This window comes from Gossypium arboreum, chromosome 9 (genome assembly GCF_025698485.1).
Source record: "Gossypium arboreum isolate Shixiya-1 chromosome 9, ASM2569848v2, whole genome shotgun sequence".
NCBI lineage: Eukaryota > Viridiplantae > Streptophyta > Magnoliopsida > Malvales > Malvaceae > Gossypium > Gossypium arboreum.
In genome coordinates, this window is record NC_069078.1 from 81,716,087 (window position 1) to 81,735,043 (window position 18,957).

General features: G+C 31.9%; 1 protein-coding gene and 1 long non-coding RNA gene across 9 annotated transcripts; both read left to right on the plus strand.

Annotated features, from left to right (window-relative positions):
• The first annotated feature begins 1,484 nt into the window (after window positions 1–1,484).
• On the plus strand, window positions 1,485–8,974 carry LOC108457450 (putative pentatricopeptide repeat-containing protein At1g26500). Of its 8 annotated transcripts, none has more exons than XM_053019193.1 (4): window positions 1,485–1,994; window positions 3,738–3,818; window positions 4,351–5,776; window positions 6,672–7,126. In XM_053019193.1, the coding sequence occupies exon 3, from the start codon at window positions 4,354–4,356 to the stop codon at window positions 5,452–5,454; it is 1,101 nt and encodes a 366-aa protein (XP_052875153.1). In that variant the 5' UTR covers window positions 1,485–1,994; window positions 3,738–3,818; window positions 4,351–4,353; the 3' UTR covers window positions 5,455–5,776; window positions 6,672–7,126. The 8 variants fall into 8 exon arrangements, 2 of the variants coding, with proteins under 2 accessions (XP_052875153.1, XP_052875154.1); XM_053019194.1 differs by having other exon boundaries at window positions 3,752–3,818; XR_008270916.1 differs by lacking the exons at window positions 4,351–5,776; window positions 6,672–7,126 and adding an exon at window positions 8,105–8,974 and having other exon boundaries at window positions 3,752–3,818.
• A 3,734-nt stretch (window positions 8,975–12,708) lies between these two features.
• Window positions 12,709–15,160, plus strand: LOC128280870 (uncharacterized). Its single transcript, XR_008271064.1, has 3 exons — window positions 12,709–12,889; window positions 13,807–13,850; window positions 14,870–15,160. It is a non-coding gene; the product is annotated as an uncharacterized LOC128280870 (long non-coding RNA).
• Window positions 15,161–18,957: the final 3,797 nt, after the last annotated feature.

Genomic DNA, 18,957 nt, shown 5'->3' on the forward strand with positions numbered 1-18,957 from the left:
TTTGAAATATGAAGCCAAGTTCAAGTACTAATTTGAACAAAAAATCCAAATTCATTGCTCATGTACCTAATTAGACCTAAAAAACCCTTTAAAATTTGAAAGCCAAGTACTTTAAAATAAATTATCCAAAACAATTCAGACTTCAATAGGATATTTGTATAAAGATACCAAAGAATTATTTTAGCTAAGGATTCACTAATCGTGTATAAGGAGATTTTGAAGAGTGACTAGCATAATTGTTGGAAACTCAAGTCTATCTTATTGGACTTTCTCTTGGTTAAGACTCCCCATGTGCATTTTGAATTTGTAAGAAGATATGTTAATTTGACTGTTGATTGGGTGACTTCTTATTATAAGAAGGAGATGTGCATTTTTGACTAATTATACTAATCACCATCTTTTTTTGTCTATATTCTAGACAATAATGACCTACTAATCCCGTTTGGTTAAGTTTTTTAGTTGCTATGTATGGTAATAGAATTTTTTACGTTAAATGATTTGCTGTTTGATAAAAATATTATAAAATTAATTAAATAAAAAATTCTAACAAGAATAAATCAGTGCAAATAGAAAAGTAAGATTAAGACCTGGAGGTATTTGAATCAGTAACTTAAAATTATGTTTCAGTATTTGAACCAAGATTTGTCCAAAGTGGCTTTTTGTAAAGTGGCTAAAATTATGAACCCTCAAAAAAGAATTCTAGAAGCTGAGATTGATTGTCATCAAAATCTTTTTGCTTTATTTGTCACATTCAGGATTCATGATTTGCGCTGTGAATTATTATATTTAGACCCAAGACGAAAAATAATAATAACTTCGGTCTGTAATTAGGCCCCACTTCCTTTTCCTCTTTTCACTATTTTCTTTTATTTTGGCATCTTCTATTATTATTTGCGGCTGAAATAATATTTATATTAAATATATAATTACGTTAACAGCTCTTAAAATAACAATCATCAAAATTAAATGCTTTTAACTTTTAAATAAATTTAAGGCATATTTAAATTAAAAATAATCAACTACTTATCATTTAATAAAGAATATTTTAATTAATTAATTATATTTTATTTATTATAATATTATATTTATCATATAAAAATTATTTTTAAAATAAAATAAAATGTTTAAAATTTAAAATTTTTAATTTAAAATCTATATTTATCAAACAATCTAATTATACTTTTATGTAATATATCAAATAATTTGATAATTTAAATTCAGTATTTAAATTTTCAATACTTAATATTTTAAAACTTAAATTTTTTAGTTTATTATAGAACACCTAAATCTTATATTTAAGTTTTAATTTACTTCACGAAAATAAATAGCACAATACCCAATTTGTCTTTTTTTTCTTCTTTTCATTATGTAATACAAGTTTTAGGCTTTTTTTTCTGAATAATCTCTTAATTTATAATTTAAATTTTTTGAAATTTTTATTGGTTGATGAAAACACTTTAAAAATTTCAAACAATATTACAGAACTGAATACTTAAATTTTTTATCAAATGTTTTTCCTGAAATTTAAAAACTAAATTGTTGAAGATGAGTTTGAATAAAAATATAATCATAGTATCATCTCATAATTAGTTTGAATAAAATAAATGTTGTATTAAATCCAATTAGAAAAACTCAATGTTATGGTGTTTTTTAATCTAAAATTATAAGTTAAGTCGGATCATAGATGTTTACCCAAAACGAAATACAGAGACAATGGATATCAAATGAACCATAAGCCGGACCTTCCCTAGAAGTAAACCCAATTGTTGATCCATAGTCGGACTCGGGTGGCCTAATGAAGAATAACCCATGGTTTTTAATTCCTGAAATTCATCTATAACTATAATCTTCTTCAGCTTTACCAACGCGGTCCCTCGACTCACTCGGACGAACGCTTCAACAAACTCACCTCACTGTCATGTGTCTCTTCGTTTCCCAGCATCTACATCTCCTTTAACTGATTCACACTCTTTCCAGCTACATCTCTGGACAAGGTATTCCTTCCTTTTTCTTTTTGTTTAAATTGTGTACGGTTCCTGGGAAAGGCATTTGGATGAAATAATTTGTCTTTTTTATGTTTAATAATGCTCTTGTTAAGTGTTTTTAGGCATGTGAAGCTTAGCTGGAAGAAATTTGGTTAATGATTAACGATAAACTTAGAAAGATGGAATTTTACTTGATTGCAATTGCCTTTCATGTTGTATCTGAATAAGCATGCTTGATTAATGACTGTTAATACAAGGATTGCGGGGACTGTGCTTGTGATGAGATATTGTCTGCTTCGAAGGTGAAGACCGTTCTCACGGTTTTTTCCTTTGAGAAAAGGCACCTCATGAGGGAAAGTATTTATCATAGTACAGTTATTGTCTAGTAGAGTGGATGGCTTTTCCCATCTCAACACTAGCCTCCTAGGATGTGGATTGTGTTTTTGCTAATGGCTAAACCATCTAGAATAGTTCCCATAGACAGCATGGTTGTTGTGTTTTTGTAATCAATTTATTTATATAGGAATCAGCTTCGATAGGGGAAGCATTTTAGGTGTACAGATTCAAATTTCTGATTTTGAAAAGGAAATACGAGTGTTTCTCCATGTCTTATTTTTAATTGTCATCTCTGTTCAGCAACTGAGGCTTGTCAGGAAATCGAAGTGTTTAGCAGTTGAATATGTTTATATAAGGTGTTCAAGAGTCTGAAAAATGTTACTGTACTATAATTGATTGGAACTGACTTACTAAAAACATAATTTGATTCGTCAAAATTTTAATATAATATTGTCTCAATGATTTCCATTTTGTGGTTTACTAATTCCAGTTTGCTTGCTGGATTGCTCCACAAGGTGATGTTTGTATGACAATTTTATAAGCTTGTCCTTTGTGGTAATGACCTTTTGTAATGCTTTTCTAATTGAAACTCAGTGATACCTTACGAACTTGATAAGAGTTTGCAGGCTTGGAAGGAATAATCTCGTTTCTATATAGAATACGAGATATATACCATGCCAATCAAATTGTCATAAATTTTGAAATAGCAACATTATTGTTTTTATCAAGTATGCCTAGGGATTGAGAATTTTAAGAAGCATTTTTTGCATTGTGGAGATTTATCTCGAAGCAAATGATGGGTATTACACATTGTTTCTGATGAAAAGCTGATAAAATCTTAAGTTTCATTCTCCGGAGTAAAATAATATCATGGTGCTTCTGTTTTGATGGTTGAGATGAGATAAAATTTTCCCTTGTGGTTTGTTTCATTGTTTACCAGCTTGTTCTCAGGGGGCAGTTAACAGTCAGTTGATAAATTTTACTAGCAAAGTTCAAAATAACTTTTTTGAACTTTTGTTTCAATCTGGAGAATTAAAAATTTCCTCTCATCATTGTTCTAGATGTTCCATGGGGATGGGTTTGCATAGTATGATCAATGATCATCAAAATATGTGTGAACTCATATGCATAATTTGTCCTCTGTGTAAAGCAGAATGCACCCTAATGATAATAGTCACTCTTTCTAAACCAAAGGGATCAGAGTACTGTTTAACACTTTAGGGATCCCAAATTGTTCTGATTTTAGCTTTCATGTTGAGTAGTTGGAAAGGTGCTTGCTTTGATTTGTTCTGTGATTGTAAGTTATGATTTCCTGTTGCACATATTTTGTGGACAATTTACACTTTGGTGCCGACCAAATTTGTTGAAGGAAGCAAAAGGGCAAGTAAATTAATTTGTTTGACATTTACTTTTAAGGTCTTTTGTACCAGCTGCCTGGACCAGGAGCTCTCGTGGTGAAGCTGAAAATCAACCCAATAGGAAAACCATAGAAACAAGGTAATTTATTCTTTTCCGAGCCTGAAAAATGTATTGGACTTTCAATTTAAATTTCTTTTTCTGATTTTGTTTTCTCGGATGGAAGAACTCAAATCAAACCTAGTTCTTCTTTACTAAAAAAATGTTGATAAGAAGATTAAAAACCCTGCTTAAACCCTTGTCTGATCCTCACCTCCGTCTCATAGCCACCGAGTCAACTCAAAATCAACTCAGCAACCGATCTAACTGTCTCAATCCCATAGCTCCAATAAACCAACCCACTCTTCTGAAAGTCTGTACCATCCTCTACCAACAGCAAAACTCGCCTGACTCACGCCTCCACTCATCCCTCTCTTCTTACAATCCTTCTTTCAACCCTGAATTCTTCCTTCAAGTTTGCAACACTTTTCCATACTCCTGGCGCCCCATCTACCGATTCTTCCTTTACACCCAAAAAGTCCCTCACTTCACTCACAACTCCGTCACCTTCAATAAAATGTTGGATGTCATTGGAAAATCCAAAAACATTGACCTTTTTTGGGAAAATTGTCAGGAGATGGGAAAACTTGGTTTGGTCAATGATAAGACCTTTAGGATAGCTTTAAAGACCCTAGCATTAGCTAGGGAGTTGAAGAAATGTGTGGGTTTTTTCCATTTGATGAATGGGTTTGGGGTCGGATACAAGTTGGAGACTTTAAATACAGTGGTGGAAAGTTTATGCAAGGATAAGCTTGTTGAAGAGGCCAAGCTTGTTACTTTCAAGTTGAAAGAGTGTGTTGAGCCAAATGGGGTTACTTATAAGTGGTTGATATGGGGGTTTTGTGATGTGGGGAATTTGATTGAGGCCTCAAAAATTTGGAATCTGATGGTGGATGAAGGGTTTGAGCCTGGTGTTGAGGTTGTGGAGACAATGATTGCGGCACTTTTTAAGACTAATAAATATGATGAAGCAATGAAGGTTTTCCAAATGATGAGAGTTAAGAGAATGCATGATTTGGGGCTTTCAAGTTATAGGCTTGTGATCAAGTGGATGTGTAAGAGAGGCAAGATTGAGCAAGCCCATGGGATGTTTGAGGAAATGTGCCAAAGAGGGATCCAAGCTGATAATTTGACCTTGGCTTCGATTATTTACGGGCTTTTAGCAAGAGGGAGGATTAGAGAGGCTTATAGGATTGTGGAAGGAATTGAGAATCCGGATATCAGCATTTACCACGGACTAATAAAGGGGCTTTTGAGGTTTAGGAAGGCAAGTGAAGCAACACAAGTGTTTAGAGAGATGATAAAGAGAGGGTGTGAGCCTATAATGCATACATATATCATGTTACTGCAAGGTCATCTGGGGAAGAAAGGGAGGAAAGGACATGATCCATTGGTGAATTTTGACTCAATATTTGTTGGGGGCTTGATTAAGGCTGGAAAGACAGTAGAGGCTACCAAGTATGTGGAGAGAACAATGAAAAGAGGAATGGAAGTGCCTAGATTTGATTACAATAAATTTTTACATTACTACTCAAATGAGGAAGGTGTAATGATGTTTGAGGAGGTGGGCAAGAAATTAAGGGAAGTGGGGTTATTTGATTTGGCTGATATATTGGAGAGATTTGGGCAGAAAATGGCCACTAGGGATAGGAGGAGAGAGAGGGCAATTGATCCATGAGAAGGACCTTGAAAAACTGAAAAATTGTAGCCTAAGTACATACCTTTTGGTTGAAGTTGCTAATTATATTGAAACCCAATTATGGTACAAGACTACAACATATTGTCCTTGTGTATGTTGGACCTGCAAGTGTCATCAAACTTTGAAGCAAAGACTTAGTAGAGGTGTATCACATTTCCCTTTTGCTATATCACTAAGACTATGCTTTCCAACTTTCGGTGGGGTTCTGGTATCTCTTTCCAAGCTTTGGCTACAACCCATCTTGCTCCTTGTTCAGTAGCCAAATATCGGACCTCTTGAGGCTCCAAACTCTATACTGTTGGTATGTAGTTCAGTCTCTTGAAAATATCGTCGTTAGTTTGCTGACGTGATACAGACTTATTAACTTTTGAAAAATGCTAGCTAATAACCTTTTGGCTTAGTGTTAGGTTCTTGTGTTGTGTGATACGAGATCTTTGGTTCAACCCTTAGCATTATTATCTCCTACCTCCAATTAGAGAAGAAAAACAAAAACAAAATGTGAGGTGACATTTGTAAAAATTCTGATACCTAGGTTTTATTTATAGGATGATTTCAATTATTTTTCTATGTAGTATTTATGACCATTCAGCCATCAGCTCTTAAGTTTGGTCTATGATACCATCAAAATTTTAATTGGCTCCATTAAAATAAATAAATAAATTTGAGAGGATTTGGGTTGGGTACTATGCTAGCAGCATGTGTAAAAAATGTATTCATTCTTTAATTGGCTGATTATGATTATTTATGAGAAATTTAGCATGATTGCTATTCATATTGTATAATGCAATCAACCTAGGGTGGTGGTTGGTTTTTTTGGTTACATGTATGATGCAATCAAGGAACCCCTGTTTGAAGCTAAGCTTAGCTTGCCATTTCTTTTCTTTATTCAATTTCCTCTATTTTCTTAAGAATTTCATCCAATTCCCTAAGCTGTCCTCTATCACAAAGGAAACCCAACTTCCATTGTCATGAGCATCAATTAATTAGAAGGCTCACTAAGATGCATAATATTTTGTTATTTTAACTATACATGCATTCATTCGTGCGTGCATGAGTGAATCATTAACCAACTTTGCAAACAAACATAAGCATGAACCAAGCCTACTGCTGCCTATGTAATTTTACTAATCATTTGTTTTTGAATGAATGATAATGGAACCCTTGAAGAGTTATTAGAAGTCATTACATGTGCACAGCTTGGAGTCCAGGACAAACCTGTAAAGCCATTTCATGTCTCGTCATGATCGGGAAAAAAGAAAGAAAGATCCAAATCCCATTGAAAATGATGCACCAAGAAGAGAAAATGGAGAGCATTATGATCCTATGAAGTATTTCTTAGCCAATCCCCAAGCTTTGACCTTGATCTCAGATCAAACACCTTTGCTGTCTCAAGATATGACCACCATTGACTTTTTCTGGTATTTAATGGCCCATCTAAATCTTCCAGTAAAAAAAAGCGTTAGACATTTTGTACCCAAGAAACCAATTGCAGGGAGTATGACCAGAGCCTCGTGCCACCATTGATGAAAACAAGTACATTTATTGGTCTCATTCAAGATTTCATCGGAATCTCTATTTGATTATTTGACACACTACAATACTTTGGCAATACCTCGCTAATTGTTTTTATTTTAAGAAGGTTAAAAATTAATACTTTCCATTTTGGTTTTAGAATTTCTTTCGAAAAAAATTCATTTCAATTTATGTTTATTTACTTTAAAATTTGCCAATATATAAAAAGAATTTATTAATATTTGAAAATTAAAATATTTTTATTAATTTTATATTTTCATTAAAAATGTACTCTTCATATTATTTAATATTTGAATGAAAAATTTTCAAACACCATAATTATTAAAAGTAATAATGATTAATGTTGTATCATAATTAAAAGCGTAAAATGTTAATATAAATTAATTTTTAGATGAAAGCTTGGCTCTTTTATTTAAGTTCATATATTAATATGTAATAAAATATTAATTATATTGTCTGAATGATAAATTGTAGACCTAAATACATTTTCAAATGGCCTTATTCATGGTTTTAACATGAATATCAATTTAATTTTATATGGATTAATATTAAAATAATATAAATTTAAAGTACACTTTCACTCAAAGGTGTTATGGGTTAGGTCGACTTTAAGTAAAATATTGGCACAATTTATGTTTACTCTAACCTAACTTGATCTAAAATATAAACTTAACATATTACGTAAGTTTATTCATATTTGTAAATGATTAACACAAACTATTTTAAGCCTACTTATACCAAATTTTAACATATTTGTTATTTTTAATTTAATATTTAATAATCTTAAATACTTTTTCATTTATTAAAATTATATATAGGTAATTTAACAATTTTTATGGTATGCTTTCATTATAATATTATTAGTTACTATAGATTTAATTTTATAATATAAAATTACTTTAACATATAAAAATAACATAAAATAATATATAATATAATATATATATAGAAAATGTATTAAGCGGAGCTCAACTCTTGAATGCTTTAGCTTCAACTTTACCTATATTTTAAACGAATTTAAATTTTTCTACGGGATTTTATGAACAGGCATAGTTCAAAAATTATATCTTACCAAATATTTCTTCTTTTTGTACAGTGGCCAGAAGTCCAACCACAACAAAACCAAATGAAAACATAGCTACAAAACCAGCAACAAACGTCATGGCCACTATCGTCGGAGAAGAATGCTTGGGAAGGCTGTAAGTCGACGGCAAAGACGGATGCACCTTTCACTGGCATGTTACGCCTTCGGAGGAAGGCCATGCCACAACAACCCATAAAAGGAGCCCTGTCAAACACCATGGTGCTAAAGGAGCCAGTGGTAGAGGAGCATTTCATTACCGAAACGACTACAACCACCAGTCGCAATATTTGGTACGATGAGACCCGGGCTCCAACAAGCTCCGTTCAAGGGAGGTCCATGGTGAAGGCGGCGCCTAAAAGACAGAGAGTAGGGTAACCGAATAAAAGGGGGGACACCAGGCCAGGAGCTGTGAGTGGGAGGAGAAACTCCGCAAGATGGCCGACAAAAAGCTCTCAGATCGCCGGCGGAAGTATGACGAACGAGAGGGGGAGGATGCCGAACATTATTCTGCTGGAGGAAAATAAAGAACAAACAAAAAAAAAAAAAAGGGAGAGGAGAAGAAGAAGGCTATACGACGGGAAGCAGAAGGCCGACCGTGTCGGCGATCACGACGAGAAAAGGGACGCTACTCGAGAGAGAAAAGAAAAATGAAAGAAAAAGTTTTAAAAATAGTGTCCATACAATCCATATTGAAGGCTTTATTGGAATGGTTGGTATGGCTATGGTTATGTAGTTAGGGTTTGTGAAAGAGAAGAATATGTATTTCTCTTTTGAAGACTCTTATCATGCTCTTTCATGCTATGTTTATCTTTACAATTCTACAACATGAATGTGTAATCTCTTATTGAAATCAAGCATTCAAGCTTTCTTTGTAGAGGAAAACGTTGATAAAAAAAGAAGAAGAAGATAATAATGCTTATCAAGCATTATAAATACTAAATTATGATATATGAAAATATAAATTATATAACTAATATAAAATATAAACGAGACAAAATAATTCATAATATTTTTAAGTTTAAAATTCATTATGTGTGCAATTTTAATTTTTATATATATAATATATATATAAAAGATAAAAATACTTTTAAAATAATATAATTTATTTTGTAAAGCAACGAAATTTAGTTATCACTTAACTGAGTTGGTACTTGAACTGAGTTAATATTTGATTGACTCGTGACACTAACTCAATTAAAAACTTAACATTTGGTATAAACTAAAATTGATATTTCATTAGCAAAAAATGCTTCTTATATCATTATACAAGAAGAGGTGTTCATTGGTCGGTTGGCCTAAGTTGCCTAAACATACCCAAATGCCCTGTTTTATTGTTCAGAAAATAAGAAATAGTTTAAATTTAATTACAATAATATATAAATATAAATATAAAATTGACAAGCACTTACAATAAGAAAATCAATCCCGGATGGTCCAAAGCGACAAGCAAAAATTGACAAAAGAATCGAGCATTCACTAAACTAGAGAAGAGGACAACAAAATCATCCCTAAAATCACTTGTAAAACTAATGTTACATGTATAAGCAAGACTAAAAAATATGCTACAAGGGCAGGCAAAAACTTCTAAAACTGAAAACTTACTAAACAATGGAAAAACAAACAAAAAAATATAAAACTTAAGACAACACAGGTCCAAATCGACTCATGAAATCATTTATTATTTTGAAATGCTCTCAAAATAAAAACATATTTAAAAGATGACGAAGAGCCACCCACTTTCCAAGAAAAATTACTGGTGGCCAGTAGAGTTTTAGCGAACGACCACTACAGCAAAACAAGTTTTTTGCGGCGTTTCTAGTGGCGTTTGTACAAAAAACGCCTCTATGGATTGAAAATTAGCGACGTTTTTCAGACGTCGCAAAAAGTAAAGCTGAAAGCCGTTTTATGTTGAGCTTTAGTGTTATTAGTGGCATTTTTACAAAAGCGCCGCTATAGATCGACCATTAACGGTGCTTTTTAAAAACGCTGCTATAGATCGAGCATTAGCGGCGTTTTTAAAGAACTAATGGTTGATCTATAGCGGCGCTTTTATAAAAACGTCACAAAATAATTCATCAACACCCGTCTTTTTTTTGCCTTAGAGGCATTTAGCGGTGCTTTTTAACCAACACCGCTATAGGTCGAGCATTAGCGGCGCTTTTTTAGAAGCGCCGCAAAATATTTCATCAACATGACATCATTTTTTGTTGAGCCTTAGTGGCATTAGCGACACTTTTTGAAAAACGCCGCTATAGATCGAGCTTTAGCGGCACTTTTTTAGAAAACGCTGCAAAAAATATTTTATCTGTGTATTTATTATTTTAATGGTTTATTTATATTACTTAAAATGCAATTTATTTTTAATTGAATATTTAAATTCTTCAAAAAAATAATAACACATAGAAAAAATTTAAAATAAAAACATATAAAAATATATGTAAAAATGAAAAATTTAAAATAATATTATTTAAAATAATTTTAAAACTTTTTGGGTATATGACTGATTGCTTGTCAATTTATGTATTAAATGAATTCTTATATAATCATAAAAGAGATAATATTAATTTTAAAATATTGAATTAATTATCATTATAGTTTAAGGTTTAAGGTTTAAGGTTTATGGTTTAGCCGGGTATGTGGTTTATGATGAGTTAATATTTTAAGGTTTATGGATTATGAGTTTAGGGATTATGGGTTTAGAATTTAAGGTTTAAGGTTTAAGGGATTATGGTTTATGAGTTAATATTTTAAGGTTTATGGATTATGGATTATGGTTCAAAGGTTGAGGTTTAGAGTTTATAGTTTAGGGCTTAAGAGTTAAGGATAATGGCTAAGGGTTTTGGGGTTTATGGTTTAGGTGTTTTTGGGATATGGTTTAGTGGTTTGTGGTTTAGTGGTTTTGAGGATATGGTTTAGGGTTTAAGGCTTATGATTTAGGGGTTAGGGGTTTACGAATTAAGGCATTAAGGGGACAGGATTTAGGATTTAGGGTTTAAGATAATTAGTGTTAAAAATTTAATTAAAATTTGAAATACTATTATTTTAAATAACTTTAAAGTATTTTTGGGTATATGACTGATTTATTTAATTTATATATTAAATAATTTCAAATTTTCAAGATTTTAAATTTTATCTAATTCTTTTAAATATTAGTTAAATTTTAAAAAATATTTATTTAAATGAAAAATTAAAATACTATTATTTAAAATAATTTTAAAGTTTTTGGGTATATAACTGAATATTTTTAATTTATATTGTTTTTATTTATATATTAAATAAATTTAATTTTTAAAGGCATTAGCGGCGTTTTTTTATAAAAGCCGCAAAAGGTATGCAATCTTCATATTATAAACTAAACGGCGCCATTTTATAAGATTTCTTAGTGGCTTTTTTTGTAAAGCACCACAATAGGGTTTGGATTTAGCAGTGCTAGTGTATAAACGCCGCTAAAGATTAGTTTGTTTAAATGAAAACGTCGTCGTTTTAATGGTTTATTAGTGGCGTTTTGGTAAAACACCTCAATAGTTTACACTTTTAGCGGCGCTATAATAAAAGCGCCGCAAATGTTAAATTATTTTAGGCAAACATCGTTGTTTTGCTGTCTTCTTTTTTACCCACACGATAACACTTAAACATTTTCACTACTTTCCCCTGTTCATTTCCCCTATTTTCCTTAGTCCCAAATCCTTAAAGTTTTATCACCCCTTCTTCCCCAATTCGACATCCGAAAATAACCCTTTCTTCCCTAATTTGAAATCCCTAAAATTCACCCTTCCCACTGGCCATTGATTTCCTTTCTATAGAAAATAGGATTAAGAAAAGCAAGGGTTTCAGAAATTGGCTTTGGGGTTAAAGAAAATAGTTCAAGGTAAGATTTAAGTTATTTACTGATATTTGTGTATTAGTATCAGTTTGGTATGTTGAATGAAATAAAGAGTTGATTTTGTGTTCTAATTCGTAAGAGCTTCATGTTAATCTTGGCGGGGAGGTAGAATACGAGAAACAGGGTAAGAGAGAAATGAACATAGTCCTACTATTTAGTGTTCAAATTGACATAAAGAGTTAATTTTTGTAAATCTTTCTGCGAAATTTGGTATTCAAACTGGAGTCATATCTGTGTGTACGGTTAATGTGTACTGTGTAGTTTCAGAACACTGACAGAACATGAGGTGAATACCATTAACTCGACACATGATGATTGTAACGCCCCAATTTTCGGGAATCCTATGAATGTTGGCATAGGTTTAATTATGTTAGTGGGCCTCTAGAAGGCCCAAGCTTAAGATAGAACCCGGTAATTTTAGTTAATTTTTGTTCCATAAGAAAAAGGGAGTGAAATTATGAAATAGGACTTATGTGAAAATGTTTGAAAATGCTATAGGCTAAATTGAAGTGGCCAAATAAATAGGAGTGCAAAATAGGAGGATTTGCATGGCAAACCTCCCATTTTACATGAAGTGGCCAGCCATCATGTTGTTGTAGACAAAATGTACACTTAATATCCATAATTTATGGTACAAATTGATACAAATTGATAATAGGTTAGGTAAATGTTCCATGATAATGGGTTAGGTAAATGCTTCATGATAATGGGTTAGGTAAATGTTTCATGATAAGAATATCATGTCTTTTGTATTAAAGAATTAAATGGATGAAATATGAAGTTTTATTAAAAGAAAAAGGGGTGAAAAGAACAAATTTTTGTCCATCTTTGTTCATCATAGCTGAAAGTTAGAGAAGAGAAAGGAGAGGAGAAAGCTCTTGAGTATTCGGTCATTAGGAGGAGGAAAATTGAAGGTAAGTTCTTGGTACCTTGCTTCTATTTTGAGGTTCATGAGTTCTTCTTGATTCTACCTTAACTCTTGAAGTATATTTTGATTTTTAGTTGTGTTGTGAGCATTTGGTCATGAATTAAAATGAAGGAAATGGTTGTTGTTTCATGTTCTTTTGATGAAAAATGGAAGATATGTGAAGTTGAGCCAAACAAATGAGCATGCATGTGCCTTAGATGCTAAAGGGAAAAATCGGCTAACATGTTGTGCTTTGAAATGATGAAATGGAGATTATGCTTAAGTAAAAATCATAGATATGTGATGATTGATTGGTGATATACATGTTTAAATAACATGCATGCAAGTTAGGTGTGAAAGAGTGATTTGGTAATAAATCTGCTTGGGACAGCAGCAGTAACGTGACTTTGGAAAATCACCATAAATTGTGGGAGATGAATTAGAAGCTGAATAAATTATGTAATTAAAGCTTATTAAGTCTAGTTTCTAATGAAATAAACAAGAACATATTTTGAATTCTGTACAATGAGAAATTTGATTCGTAATGAAGGGTGGTCAGATTAGTCAAACAGTGAAACATGGGAAACTTTGAGAAAATTCTGGTATTGATTGGCTAAACAAAAAATTCTGAAAATTTTATGGATAGAAGATAAATGAGTCTATTTTCAGGGAAAATTAACGGCACTTGATTTGGAGTTTCGTAGCTCTAGTTATAAATAATTTAGTGACTGTTGCTCAGGAAGACAGCTTGCAGTGAAATTATGATTATGTGGTAAACATTGACAAAAATTTGTTAATGAGTTACTTATTGATTTCTTATAAGCTTACTATGATCTGTAGGTGTGGTTGGCCGAATATGGTATGAGGTTAATATGTAGTTCGTGTTTGAATAGTTAGATTAACGTGTTAGTAATCCAATTGTAGGCAGTTCGTGTGTGTGGATCTCGTCAGCATATCGTCGCAAACAGGTGTGTAACTAACACCCTCTTTCTTAGTCTGGATCGGCAAAAGTCGAAAAGCCGAAATGCCGAAAACCGGTATTTTGTAGATTTGCGAGTGTGCGAATGCTCGTGAGGTAAATCGATTAATGTTTTTGGTAAACTGCAAAATTTGGATTGCAAAGTGCATGATTTATGTGCCCTCGATATTTTTGGGCTTAATGGGCCAAAATTGGAATGATGGGCCAACGGACCCAATTCGGTAAGAACCCTCGGTAGTGATTCTATTAGTACGTGAAAGGTAGGAATATACATGAAAAACCCTAAAATAGATAAATTACTGAAATACCTTTAAAAGTGGAAAATTTACAGTTTTACCCCTAGTAGATAAATTACTGAAATACCCCTAGGGTTAAATTGACCTAAATGCATGTTTGACTGTTGTTATTTACTGCATGCCATGTTGTTATTATCGATGCATGGACTTGGGATATTGACGGAGGAAGTCTGAAAGTGGCTTGTCCACGTCTTGGAGGCTTTGCCTCAATTCTTCGATAATCGAGCAGCAAAGGCCAAAATCGTGGAGTGTTAAATTTGGGTGGGTTGAGCTATTCCCACATGGAGTGTATGGCTGGTACGGGTGGAGTGTAGTGGTTGGTGGGTTGAGTAGTCTCCCAAATGGGTTTGCATATGTTCTTGATGTTGCATGTATTTTGAAATGGGCCTATGGGCCATCATTATCTGAATAAGGGGCTAAGGCCCAGTTTATTGTAATCTGAAAAGGGCTCTGGCCCAGTACCACTGTTACCCAAATGGGCTTGCATATGTTATTGATGTTGCATGTATTTTGAAATGGGCCTATGGGCCATACTGTTATCTGAATAAGGGGCTAAGGCCCAGTTTATTGTAATTTGAAAAGGGCTCTGGCCTAGTACCATTTATTACTGAATGGGCTTAGGCCCAATAGGCTTGAGTGACTTTGGCTTTGAATGGGTTTTCCTTACACATTTGAGTTTCCCAAACTCACCCTTTTATTTTCATCCACGCAGGAAATCCCCAACCATAGTGGGCTTGGAGCTGTGAGGGAATTCGGAGTGGCCACCCGTTCTGAAAGTTTGATTTTCTTCTGGTGAACTAGACATCTTTTTAATTACGTTTGAGGTTTTGGGCTTTTAAATGTAATAAAGCCGCTTATTTATTTTTGATGGTTTTTATTATGTATTACTAAGATAGGTAATACTTATTTTAACTGTTGAAATTAGATAGCTTTAGGGCGCGTTTTCAAAAACAACAGTTGATTTCAAAATAACACGACAACAAGCAAAGCTTCCGCAATGAAAGTATTTTCCAAAATTAATCACTTTTCCTAAAAATGACTTAATCGAATCGGTTTCTAGAAATATCCATGACGTTAAGGTATGGCAATGGCGGTATGCATGTCTAGGATTGGATCCGAAGGAGGTTGGTATAGCGATCCGATGGACTCACCACCTCTTTCCGGTTTCCTACCGTGCATGACTTCCATTCACTTTAACCCTTAATGAATTAATCTTTTGAACATCAAGTACGATTTTCTAGACTTAGAATGGAATTTTTTTTTTTACGTTTTTGATGTGGCATGCTGGATCCGGCCATAACTTCTGGGCCGGGTTTGGGGTGCTACAATGATCTTAAATTTTGAGTTTGAATAGTAGTACTTCAATGCTGTGGAATCCTCAAACTTGTAGGGTTTATTTTTCATTTCTTTCAAACTCTCTAATTGAAGCAGGAACCCGCCTTTCACTAGCTAAACTTGTAGGGTTTACTTCAATGCTACTTTCACTGCTGCTTCCATTAACTCGGTGTATTTTCTTTATTATTTGTATTATTCAACAACTAAATAATTTTTTGAATATAAAATGAGATTTTGAAACAACTCAGTTTCTCTTTTTTTCGACAGCACCAATGATGCTGTTTTGGAAGAAATGAAGAAAGAATACATGCTTCAAGAAAATCACAGAGGATCTGCAAGAGTCTAAGCTCATTCCCATTTCCTGTGCTGGCCACAGAGTCTTGCAAACAAGTATTCAACGTACAACTTATTTGTTTTAATCCATATGCTTGCCTTGGAACTTCCATCTTTCGCAATGTTATAGGGCAAATATATATATATATATATATATATATATATATATATGCATATTTATACATATGATGGTCTTATCTCCGATAGTTGCAAATACTTTGTGCATTGATTAAATCATGGATCTATCTGGAACTGCAGTTTGAGATTTTAAGATATCTAAACCAAAGGTTGTTTTTTAGAGTATAGTAGATTAACTTATGCAAGTCTTCTTTTCTGTGTTGTTTTCTTTTTTATTTTTCATTCCATGCATTGTATATAACTCCTCAAAGTCCATTGTTGTCCATCCAAACTCAAGTGCAGCATCAAGGTTCTTAACTACTGTCACATGGGTTTGAATATAAAATGAGATTTTCCGTAACAAACATGCAGTGAAAGTATTTTTTCTTACACCTACTGCACAAGTTGATTCACGAATTCTAAAAGTTGTTGCTATTGAGAGCTCTAAGGATGTATAGATTTAAAATATAAGCCTGGATTTTTAATGAAAAAGAATCAATATTTGGTACTGATATATTTAAAAAAATATTATTATAGTTACTGCTTCCTGCTCCTCCTGCAATTAGTAGTTCAATTGAAGCTGTCATTTAATCTTCGAAGTAATATTTGGCACTGATATTGATAAAGTTTTTATATTTGCTTGAACTGAAATATATTTGGTGCTACTCTTATAATCTTACATCTGTTCTAGGTACTATCAAGCACCTAAATCAATATTTGGTGCAGCTAAATACACCACAGCCATTGACATCTGCTCTAGGTCCATGTTTCATTGCTAAATTACTTAACTTATTTCTATGCATTTTCGTTTTAAATTACTTAACAAATACTACTTTTTTGACTCCAGCCTCTGTTTGCTGGTGAGAGTGGAGTAGACCAGCTTGTTGAAATTATTAAGGTACGTTTTAGTTCAAAATTCTCATCAATAATAGTTTCATCATGATGATTTTGGAAAAATTAATTTTCTGGGGCTCCGATTTTGTATAGATTTAATTGCTGATTTTCCTTTCAAATATTGGATCATTTTACTTACTTTATATTTGCCATCTAGTTTTCTACCTTATGTTTTCTGTTATTTGTCATTCAGTTTGCTATGGTCCTATTTTGGTAAAATTTTATTACCATGTTCTTTTGTGCAAATTAGTTGTGAACAAGATAATATATAGTTTTGAAATGAAATATGGAAGCAAAACTGAATTTGATGCCATAGAAATCATTTCATTCACTAAACAGTACAGCTTCCACCTATAAATTTGTTTCAATTACATGGTAAAGATTTGATTATGTTATTTTATTTTTAATATCAATTATTATTATTCTTATTTTTCATACAAACGTAAATTGGATAATAACACAAATATGGCTTTATTTCGTAGCTTGCATGTCTATTAAAATAACAATAATTGCCGACTTTTCTTCAACCTTATTTTAAATATTTTATTTTACTTTTAAATTACCTAATTAAATTAAATTTTATTTAAAGTTTTATTTTGAATATGTTATTTTATTTTAATTTAATTTAATCACGAAAAATATTTTGTCTACTTTTATTTTATTTTTAAATTACCTAATTAAATTAAATTGTATTTAAAGTTTTATTTTGAATATTTCATTTTATTTTAATTTAATCACGAAAAATATTTTATTTAATTTTATTTTATTGTTGAATTACCTAATTAAATTAAATTGTATTTAAAGTTTTATTTTAATATTTTATTTTATTTTAATTTAATCACGAAAAATATTTTGTTTACTTTTAATTTATTGTTAAATTACCTAATTAAATTAAATTGTATTTAAAATTTTATTTTAAATATTTTATTTTATTTTAATTTAATCACAAAAATATTTTGTTTACTTTTATTTTATTGTTAAATTACCTAATTAAATTAAATTGTATTTTTAAATATTGTTCAAAAAATTAGACTTGACTTACTTGGAAAATAATTTTTTAATTTATTTTAAGGAATTAGCCCATTCATTCTGAGTTGATTTAGCATTCATGTGATTCAATAAAAATAATCATAATTGAGCACACATGATGGACTTAATTCAAAATAAATAATTAACCCTAAACTTGTAAATTTAATCTAATAACCAATTCTTCACTTCCTTGTGTTTTCCCATCAACACAATCATAATCCCATCAACATAAATATATATCATATCTTACATAATTTACATAAGATAAACAACTTACATAATTTACATAACTTACATAATACATAAATATATATTATATCATAACTTACATAACTTACATAATATATAAATATATATCATATCATAACTTACATAACTTAATTATACTTATAAATAAACAACTTACCCGTGTAATTTATTGTCAACTTTAGATTTCAAGAACTACGAAATGGATAGGAGTTGGATGAATTTGTCAAGGGTAAGCAACGCCTATCGAAATGGAGTACAAAATTTTCTAAATTTCGCATTTCAAAATGCAAGCCAAGTGAATATGATTCTTTGCCCGTGCAAGAGGTGTGGCAACATCAATTGGCATTTTCGTGAAGTTGTCTATGAACATCTAATTGTTGATGGCTTTATTCGGGGGTATAAAAAATGGATTTTCCATGAAAGTGTACATCTAGTGGAACTTCTTCAACGATTAATCCAACTTATCCTGATACTGCTTACCGTCAGTATGTTAGACAAGATGACATGGAAGGTAAGTTGCGGGATGCATTTAATATGCATAGTCATGGTGAGCAATCGTTTCCACCTGACTTTATTGCATCTGATGATCGTAATATTGGTGGAAATATTTTTTGCGAAACGGGAACAAGTGCAACTGATGAGGAGCCAAATGAAGAAGCGGCGAAGTTCTACAATTTACTTAATGAAATGAACGAAGAACTTTACGAGGGATCAAAATATTCGAAATTGTCTTTCTGCATTCGTCTATTTCACTTAAAATGTTAGGGAGGGTGGACCGGAAACTCTTTTACAATGCTGCTAGAGTTTCTAAGAGAGATGTTTCCGTTTGCAAAAATCCCCCAG

Coding starts and splice junctions, on each gene's coding strand:
- LOC108457450 (XM_053019193.1), top strand. CDS start 4,354: ATGGGAAAACTTGGTTTGGTCAATGATAAGACCTTTAGGATAGCTTTA.